Here is a 9982-nt window from a genome sequence, read left to right as displayed (position 1 = left end):
CCATTCATCTGTCAATGGATATCTGAGCGCTTTCCATGGTTTAGCTATTGTGGACATTGCTCTATAAACATTGGAGTAGAGTTGTCACTTCGGATCAGTACATTTGTATCTTTGGGGTGAATATCTAGTAATGCAATTGCTGGGTCGTAGGGTAGCTCTATTTTCAAATTTTTGAGGAACCTCCATAGTGTTTTCCAGAGTGGCTGCACCAGCTTGCATTCCCACCAACAGTATAAGGGGGTTCCCCTTTCTCTGCATTCTCACCCACATTTTCATTTCATGACTCGTTATTTTCAGCCATTTGGACTAGTGTGAGCTGGTATCTCATGGTGTTTTTGATTTGTATTTCCCTGATGCCAAGTGATATTGAGCATTTTTTTCACGTGTCTGTCGGCCATTGTATGGCTTCTTTGGAGAAATGTCTTCTGCCCATTTCTTGATTGAATTATTTGTTCTTTGGGTGTTGAGTTTGATAAGTTCTTTATAGATCTTGGATACTAGCCCTTTATCTGATATGTCATTTGCAAATACCTTTTCCCATTCTGTCATTTATCTTTTGGTTTTGTTGACTATTTCCTTGGCTGTGCAAAAGCTTTCTATCTTGATTAAGTCCCAATAGTTCATTTTTACCTTTGTTTCCCTCGCCTTTGGAGATGTGTCTAGTGAGATGTTGCTGCAGCCAAGGTTGTAGGAGTTGCTGCTTGTGTTCTCCCCTAGGATTTTGATGGATTCATGTCTCACATATAGATCTTTCATCCATTTTTAGTCTATTTTTGTGTGTGGTGTAAGAAGTGGTCCATTTCATTCTTCTGCATGTGGCTGTCCCAACACCGTTTATTGAAGAGACTGTCTTTTTTCCATTGCATATTCTTTCCTGCATTGTTAAAGATTAGTTGACCATGGAATTGAGGCCCACTTCTGGGTTCCCTATTCTGTTCCATTGATCTATGTGTCTATTTTTGTGCCAGTACTGTACTGTCTCTGATTATCGCTTATGCAATAGAACTTGAAGTCCAGAATTGTGATGCCACCAGCTTTGGTTTTCTTTTTCAACATTCTTTTGGCTACTCAGGGTCTTTTCTGGTTCCATACAAATTTTAGGATTATTTATTCCAGTTCTGTGAAAAAAGCTGATGGTATTTTGATAGGGATTGCATTGAATGTATAGATTGTTCTAGGTAGCATAGATATTTTGACAATAATTGTTACTCCAATCCATGAGCATGGAATGTTTTCCCATTTCTTTGTGTCTTCCTCAATTTTTTTCATGAGTGTTCTATGGTTTTCTGAGTTTAGATCCCTTTGCTCTTTGTTAGGTTTATTCCTAGGTATCTTATGGTTTTTGGTACAATTGTAAATGGAATTGACTCCTCAATTTCTCTTTCTTCTCTCTTATTGTTTGTATATAGAAATGCAACTGATTTCTGTGCATTGATTTTATATCTTACCACTTGGCTGAATTGCATGCTGTATGAGTTCTAGCAATTTTGGGGTGGAATCTTTTGGGTTTTCCACATGGAGTATCATGTCATCTGTGAAGAGTGAGAGTTTGATTTCTTCTTTGCCAATTCAGATGCCTTTTATCTCTTTTTGTCATCTGATTGCTGAAGCTAGGACTTTCTAGTACCATGTTGAACAACAGTGGTGATATTAGACATCCCTGCCATGTTCCTGACCTCAAGGGAAAAGCTCTCAGTTTTTCCCCATTGCAAATGATATTTGCTGTGGGTTTTTTGTATATGGCTTTTATGATATTGAGGTATGTTCCCTCTATCCTTAACACTGTGAAGAGTTTTAATCAAGAAAGGATGCTGTAATTTGTCAAATGCTTTTTCTGCATCTATTGAGGATCATATGGTTCTTGTCCTTTCTTTTACTAATGTAGTGTATCACATTGATTTATTTGCAGATATTAAACCACCCTTGCAACCCAAGAAAAAAATCCCACTTGGTCATGGTGAATAGTCCTTCTAATGTACTGTTGGGTCCTATTGGCTAGTATCTTAGAATTTTTGCATCTGTATTCATCACTGATATTGATCTGTAATTCTCCTTTTTTGGTCAGGTCTTTGTCTGGTTTTGGGATCAAGGTAATCCTGGCCTCCTAGAAAGAGTTTGCACATTTTCCTTCCATTTCTATTTTTTGAAGCAATTTCAGAAGAATAGATAGTAATTCTTCTTTAAATGTTTGGTAGAATACCCCTGGGAAGCCATCTGGCCCTGGACTCCTGTTTGTTGGGAGATTTTTGATTATTGCTTCAATTTCCTTTCTGGTTATGGGTCTGTTCAGGTTTTCTATTTATTTCTTCCTGTTTTGGTAATTTATGCATCTCTAAGAATTTATTCCAGTGCCAAATTTGGCATACAGTTGTTCATAATATGTTCTTATAATTTTTTGTAAAACTTCAGTGTTGGTTGTGATTGTTCCTCTTTTGTTCATGATTTTATTTGGGCCCTTTCTCTTTCCTTTTTGATAAGTCTGACCAAGGGTTTGTTATTCTTATTAATTCTTTCAAAGAACCAGCTCCTAGTTTCATTGATCTATTCTACTGTTCTTTTGGTTTCTATTTCATTGATTTCTGCTCTAATCTTTATTAATTCTCTTCTTTTGCTGGGTTTAGGCTTTATTTTACTGTTCTTTCTCCAGCTCCTTTAGGTGTAAGATTATTTTTGTATATTTGAGACCTTTCTTGTTTCTTTTTTTTTTTTTTAATAATTTTTATTTATTTATGATAGTCACAGAGAGAGAGAGAGACAGGCAGAGACATAGGCAGAGGGAGAAGCAGGCTCCATGCACCGGTAGCCTGATGTGGGATTCGATCCCAGGTCTCCAGGATCGCGGCCTGGGCCAAAGGCAGGCGCCAAACTGCTGCGCCACCCAGGGATCCCCCTTTCTTGTTTCTTGAGAAAGGTTTGTATTGCTATATACTTCCCTCTTAGGACCACTTTTGCTGCATCCCAAGGGTTTTAAACAGTTGTGTTTTCATTTTCATTTGTTTCCATGAATTTTTAAAATTCTTCTTTTTTAAAAATATATATTTTTTGAAATTTATTTGACAGAGAGAGAGCACAAGCAGGGGGAGTGGCAGGTAGAGGGAGAAGGAGAAGCAGATACCCCACTGAGCAGGGAGCCCAATGTGGGGCTTGATCCTGGGATCATGACCTGAGCTGAAGGCAGACACTTAACTGACTGAGCCACTCCTGGACTGAGCTGAAGGCAGACACTTAACTGACTGAGCCCCTAAAATTTCCTTTAATTTCCTGGCTGACCCATTCATTCTTTAGTAGGATGCTCTTTAGCCTCCACATTTGAGTTCTTTCCAAATGTCCTCTTGTGATTGAGTTCCACTTTCAAAGCACTATGGTCTAAAAATGTGCAGGGAGGGCAGCCTCGGTGGCGCAGCTGTTTAGCGCCGCCTGCAGCCGGGGTGTGATCCTGGAGACCCGGGATCGAGTCCCACGTCGGGCTCCCTGCATGGAGCCTGCTTCTCCCTCTGCCTGTGTCTCTGCCTCTCTCTCGCTCTCTCTGAATGAATGAATGAATGAATGAATAAATAAATAAATAAATAAATAAATAAATAAATAAATCTTTAAAAAAATGTGCAGGGAATGATCCCAATCTCTTGATACCAAATTGAGACCTGATATGTGACCCAATATGTGATCTATTCTGGAGAATGTTCTACGTGCACTCGAGAAGAATGTGTATTCTGTTGCTTTAGGTTGGAATTCTCTGAATATATTTGTGAAGTCCATCTGGTCCAGTGTGTCCTTTAAAACCTTTGTTTTCCCTGCTGATCTTCTGCTTAGATGTGATCTGCCCATTGCAGTGAGTGAGGTGTTAAAGTCACCTACTATTATTGTATTATCATTGATGTGTTTCTTTCATTTTTTAATTGATTTATATAATTGGGTATTCCCGTGTTAGGGGCATAAATATTCACAATTGTTAGATTTTCATGTTCGATACCCTTCAATTATGATATAGTGTCCTCCCTCATTACAGTCTTTGGTTTAAAATCTAATTTATCTGATATAAGGATTGCTACCCCAGTTTTCTTTTGATGTCCATTAGCATGATAAATGGTTTTCCACCCCCTCACTTTAAATCTGGAGGTGTCTTTGGATCTAAAACAAATCTCTTGGACACAGTGTATCAATGGGACTTGCTTTTTATCCAATCTGATACCCCATGTTTTTTGATTGGGGCATTTAGCCCATTTACATTCTAAGTAACTATTGAAAAATATGGATTTATTGCCATTGTATTGCTTGTAAAGTCACTGTTTCTGTATATTGTCTGTGTTCCTTTCTGGTTTGTTACTTTTGTGCTCTCTCTTTGCTTAAAGGATCCCTTTTAATATTCCATACAGGACTGGTTTAGTGATCACAAATTCTTTGAGTTTCTATTTGTCCCGGAAGATTTTTCTCTCTCCTATTTTGAATGACATCCTAGTTGGATAAAGTATTCTTGGGTGCATATTCTTCTCATTTAGCACCCTGAATATATCATCCCAGTCCTTTCTAGCCAGCCAGGTCTCTGTGGATAGGTCTGCTGCGGGTCTAATGTTTCCACCCTTATAGATTATGGACTGCTGGTGCTGAGCTGCTTTCAGGATTTTCTTTGTCTCTGAGATTTGCAAGTTTCACTATTATATTTTGGGTGTTGACCCATTTTTATTGATTTTGAGAGGGGTCCTCTGTTCCTTCTGGACTAGAATGCCCGTTTCCTTCCCCAGATTAGGGAAATTCTCCACTATATTTTGCTCCAATATACCTTCTCTCCCCTCCCTTCCTCTTCTAGGATCCCAATTGTTCTAATATTGTTTTGCTTCATGGTGTCACTTAACTCTTGACTTTTCCTCTCATGATTCAGTAGTTGTTTATCTTTTTCTTAGCTTCTTTATTCTCCAACATCTGTCTTCTAAATCACTAATTCTCTCTTCTGCCTCATTTATCCTAACGTCTAGAGCCTCCATTTTTTATTGCATGTCATTAATAGCCTTTTTTATTTTGACTTGATTAGATTTTAGTTCTTTTATTTCTCCAGAAAAGGATTCTCTAGTAGCTTCTATTCTTTTTTCAAGCCCAGTTTGTATCTTTATAATCATTATTATGAACTCTAGTTCTTTTTTTTTTTTTTTTAAGATTTTATTTATTCATAGAAACACAGAGAGAGAATGAGAGGCAGAGACACAGGCAGAGGGAGAAGCAGGCTCCATGCAGAGAGCCCAACGCGGGACTAGATCCAGGGTCTCCAGTATCACGCCCTGCGCTGCAGGCGGCGCTAAACCGCTGCGCCACCCGGGCTGCCCTGAACTCTAGTTCTGACATCTTACTTATATCCACACTGCTTAGGTCCCTGGCAGTCAGTACTGCCTTCTGTTCTCTTTTTTGAAGTGAGTTTTTCCATCTTGTCATTCTGTCCAGCGAAGAATAGATGAATGAGAGAACAAAATGTCAACAACCACCCCAGAGAAATATACACTAAACAAATCAGAAGAGACCTGAAACTGAAAAAAAGAAAATTAAAGAAAAAAAGAGAATATAATCAGAGAGGTGAACAGAACAGAGCAATACAGTGAATCTTGTGTGTATTTTGGTCTGTTTGTTAGAAAACTAGATCCCAAAATTGTAAAGAAAGAAAAACTTTTATACGTACAAAAATAAAATTAAATACAATGAAAGGATAGGATGTAACTGTAAAAATGAAAATTAAAAATTTTAAAAAGAATTGACAAAATAAGAAATTGGTTGAAAAAGGAAATAGAAAACGATTAAAACTTGACTAAAGAATCATGGGGAAAAGCATGAATCTATATACTATTTTCCCGCAGCGCTGGAGTTCTGCAGTTCTCAATGTTCAGTAGACTTCATCTTGGCTGCCTGTTCTTGCTGATCTTCTGGGAGAGGGGACCGTTGTCCTGATTCTCAGGCATCCTTGCCCCCGGGGAGAATTGCATGACCCTTGCCAGGGTCCAGGCTAAGTAATCTGCTCCAGATTGCTCTAGGTGGCTTTTGCCCCTGGAGGCTTCCCTTGAAGCTTTAGAGGATGACAGTGGAAATGGTGGCCTCCCAATCTCCAGCCCCGGAGCGCAAAGCTGGGCGCCCCACTCCTCAGTGTGCCCTCCAGGAAAAGCGGTCCATCCCTCCTGTCTCCCTGGTCCCCATCTGCACTCCGAGCTCACCCAGCCTGTGACTGAGCATTTCTATCTCGGGCACGCATCCCTGTTTCAGGTCCCCAAATCCTGCAGACTCCTGCGTTGCGCACCCGTGCCGCTCCTCCCGGGGGAGGGTGGGGGTCTCATTGCGGTGCCGCTGCTTGGGGCGGGGGGTCCCTGCCTGACTGCAGCTGCGCAGACTGTGCTGTTCCGGGCCTGTGGCCACCCCGACTTGAGAGCCCCCTCCTGGGCTCACTGATGGCAGCTCGCTTCCTCCCTCTGATGCCTGGGAGCTCTGCCGGTCTTCCTGTGACCCTGGGGATCCTGAGACCGCGGGCGTACCACCTAGGGTTCCACCCCTGCTTTGCCCCCTGAGCACCTTTCGTGGGGTGGGGATGTCCCTCACCCGAGCACACTGCTAAAAGTTCTAATTTTGCTCTCCGCTGCTCTATCACTTTCCGGTAGCGGGCGGAGGGAGGCGCTCCCCCCTGCAGTTTACCTTCCCATATATTAACCTTGGATTCACTTCTCCGCACCTCCTACCTTGCAGAGAGTGGTCGCTTTTCTTTCTTTCTTTCTTTCTTTCTTTCTTTCTTTCTTTCTTTCTTTCTTTCTTTCTTTCTTTCTTTCTTCTTTCTTTCTTTCTTTCTTCTTTCTTTTCTTTCTTTCTTTTTTCTTTCTTCTCTTTCTTTTTCTTTCTTTCTTTCTTTTCTTCTTTCTTTCTTTCTTTCTTTCTTTCTTTCTTCTTTTTCTTTCTTCTCTTTCTTTCTTCTCTTTCTTTCTCTTCTTTCTTTCTTTTCTTCTTTCTTTCAATTTTATTTATTTATTCATAAGAGACACAGGCAGAGAGAGAAGCAGACTCCATGCAGGGAGCCCGATGTGGGACTCAATCCTGGGAGTCCAGAACCAGGCCCTGGGCGGAAGGCAGGCGCTAAACCGCTGAGCCACCCAGGGATCCCCTCACTTTTCTATTTGTGGAGTTACAGCTGTTCTTTTCTTAGATCTCCAGTTGAGTTCACCGGTGTCTAGCTGAATTCCTGGGACCAGATGAAACTAAGGTCTCCTACTCCTCTGACATCTTGGACTATCCCCCCGCCCCCCTCGCCTTTTTAAAGATTTTATTTATTTATTCACGAGAGACACACCGAGAGAGGCAGAGACATAGAGGGAGAAGCAGTCTCCCTGCAAGGAGCCCAGTGTGGTACTGGATCCCAGGACTTCAGGTTCACGCCCTGAGCTGAAGGCAGGCTCCCAACTGCTGAGCCACCAAGGTGTCCTTGGACTACCCCTTAAGGTCAGCTCTTTAAACCACTTAAATCATAAAACCATTTTTATAAGTAGCTGGCATTTATATTAAATGGCTAAAGATAATTTTGTAAAATATAGATCTTATTCCTACACTGCCAAAGCAATTTCCTTTATGTTTTGTAAATACTTTATGTCCTTGATAGAGAGTAGAAAACAACAGAAATGAAGTGACCATCAGGTTGAGGAGGAGGACACTGACTGTGCTCTGTCATTGAACAGAACCATTGTTTGCTAAATGTAAAAGTGTTTTAAACAAAACCATTCACAATACATGTAAATCACCATGGTGTTAGGTTAATCATTTGCATTTTTCTCCTTTGCATAATTGTGAGCCAGGCAAACTCAGTGGTATGGTGTAGAATGGTCTGAGATAAAATTTTATTGGTATGATTTGGGAAAAAAGTAGGTTCATCATCAGATATGAATGCATGATATAAATGCTAATTTGAGGTACTGTTCCTTTTCTTACAAAAAAAAAAAAAAGAATTGGATTGTTTTGACTATTCATTCAGGTGTAGGGAACTTGACAGAGTATATATCATTGCCCTTCTGGATTATGGTAGTCCTTTAGTGGCTTTTAGGATTAAGTGAGGCCAGAAAGAGAAAGAACAGTTAAGTCTATAAAACTAGGGCGGAACTGGAGTCATTCAAGTAAGAAGTATTTTGTCGTTTCTTTTGAGCAGTCTAGTCATGGACTGGAGTCTAACCTGAATTAATTGTTTCCTTTTTCTTTTTCTCTCATAAACTCAACCCCAAGATTAAGAGTCTCATTCTCTACAGACTGAGCTGGCTGGGTTCCCCTTGAATTTCATTTTATAAAGATCTGGAAGGTACCACATAAAAGAGTCTTGTTAACAAACCCCAGTCCCTATTCCACATTCAATGGTACTTCTATAAACCACGTTGTAAGGATAAATTTTTTAAAATACTAAAAATTTGGGGCAGCCCTGGTGGCTCAGTGGTTTAGCACCGCCTACAGCTCAGGGCGTGATCCTGGAGACCCAGGATCGAGTCCCATGTCAGGCTCCCTGCATGGAGCCTGCTTCTCCCTCTGCCTGTGTCTCTGCCTCTCTCTCTCCTCTCTGTGTATTCTCATGAATAAATAAATAAAATCTTAAAAAAAATACTAAAATTTTTTTCTCTGATGCAAAAAAGGAAGAACTCCTTTCCTCCCCTTTCTTAAAGCATTTCCTTTAGAAAACTTGTAATTTAAATCTTTTTTCTGTTTTTGAGATGTATATAAATCCTCTAACAAGTTGAATAAGTCACCTGCCAGTTTTACATTTTGGGGCTCTTTGGAGCCATGTCTTTGAAATGGGAGTATTGAGGAGGATGGCACCCTATCTCCCTGGCTTAAATGCCTGGCTCTACAAAGTAGCTTCCTGTTTGTCATAAAGATATGAGAAGTTTTATTTTTCCTTTGGATACAGACAGTTAACATGTAAGTAATGGATTGTATCTTCCTGGCTATCTAAAAGGGCGAGATTTCCTTAACTTTATAGTCTTCTTTAGCAGCTAGCCTGTGATGTACATCACTATGTGATTTAATGCTGATCCAATAATACAACTGTTTCTTTTTCTGCATTTGTGGAGAACATTATTTGGGTTGGCAGGAGATTTTACTTTTAATTCCATTTCTGTAACATGTTCCTACTACTAGATGCATTATTAGCATTTATCAGGGATTCTTACCATTACCCAGAAAGAGATATATTGCTATCTTTGTTTAAACACCATGGTAAATTGAAACACAAATCAAGGGAAGGTGCTGAGAAGTGGTGATAGAACTAGAAGTGGAGTTAGCAGTTCTAACTCTGATCCTAAATGAAGAAGAGAAGAGATCCCAAGAGGCCACACTTCTTACCCTGAGTAGTTTAGTTTAATCTTTCAAGGTAAGTGAAATGGCTTTTCCCTATGGTTCAGTGTAATACAATTCTTCATTTGATTCAGGGGTAGTTATTTTTGGAGCATAATCCTGTAATCCTGCTGCTTGCACAAATTCAGAGAACGTCAAGGAATCAGATTTTACCCCAGTATGACCTTTTTGCTCTAAAAATAAGCCAATATTGTCCCTGTAGGGCAGGGTGATGGAGCGTCTGAACAATGGCTCTTCAATTCCCAGGAGTGCCCGCGTATGCCGAGAAATTACCTACAAAACAAGAATAATTTTTTAAATGAAAATATAACTAAATCAAAGTTATTTACTTATTTTCCTAGGTCTCTTGAATGTTAACCTCTCATTTCTGTGGGAAAATAAAACCATGAAATAATACATGGGAAGGCTTAGTAGCCAGGTTCTTTTTTTTTTTTTTTTTTTTTTAAAGATTTTTATTTATTTATTAGAATACACAGAGAGAAGAGAGAGAGAGGCAGAGACACAGGCAGAGGGAGAAGCAGGCTCCATGCAGGGAGCCCGACATGGGACTCGATCCCCAGTCTCCAGGATCACGCCCTGGGCTGAAGGCGGCGCTAAACTGCTGAGCCACCAGGGCTGCCCTTAGTAGCCAGGTTCT

The 9982-nt window shown here is 40.2% G+C and overlaps 1 protein-coding gene across 4 annotated transcripts in view; it reads right to left on the bottom strand.

The window, feature by feature from the left end:
- The window catches only part of SAMD15 (sterile alpha motif domain containing 15), a 52847-nt gene that overhangs the window by 32616 nt on the left and 10249 nt on the right, over nucleotides 1–9982 (bottom strand). Inside the window, exon 4 of one of the 4 annotated variants that reach the window (XR_007412441.1) lies at nucleotides 4773–5513. The exons of 1 other annotated variant lie outside the window; for it this stretch is intronic. Coding sequence is in view for 1 of the 3 variants with exons in the window: in XM_025442555.3 (XP_025298340.1) it covers nucleotides 9382–9618 (237 nt within the window). In the remaining 2 variants the exon portion in view is untranslated. Of the gene's footprint in view, nucleotides 1–4772; nucleotides 5514–9190; nucleotides 9619–9982 lie in introns of those variants that run through there. 2 more of the 4 variants (XM_025442555.3, XR_007412439.1) reach the window with 2 other exon arrangements.

Source organism: Canis lupus, chromosome 8, assembly GCF_003254725.2.
Source record: "Canis lupus dingo isolate Sandy chromosome 8, ASM325472v2, whole genome shotgun sequence".
NCBI classification, from domain to species: Eukaryota; Metazoa; Chordata; class Mammalia; order Carnivora; family Canidae; genus Canis; species Canis lupus.
Note: the sequence above shows the minus strand (reverse complement) of the source record. Positions and strands in the feature narration are given on the sequence as shown.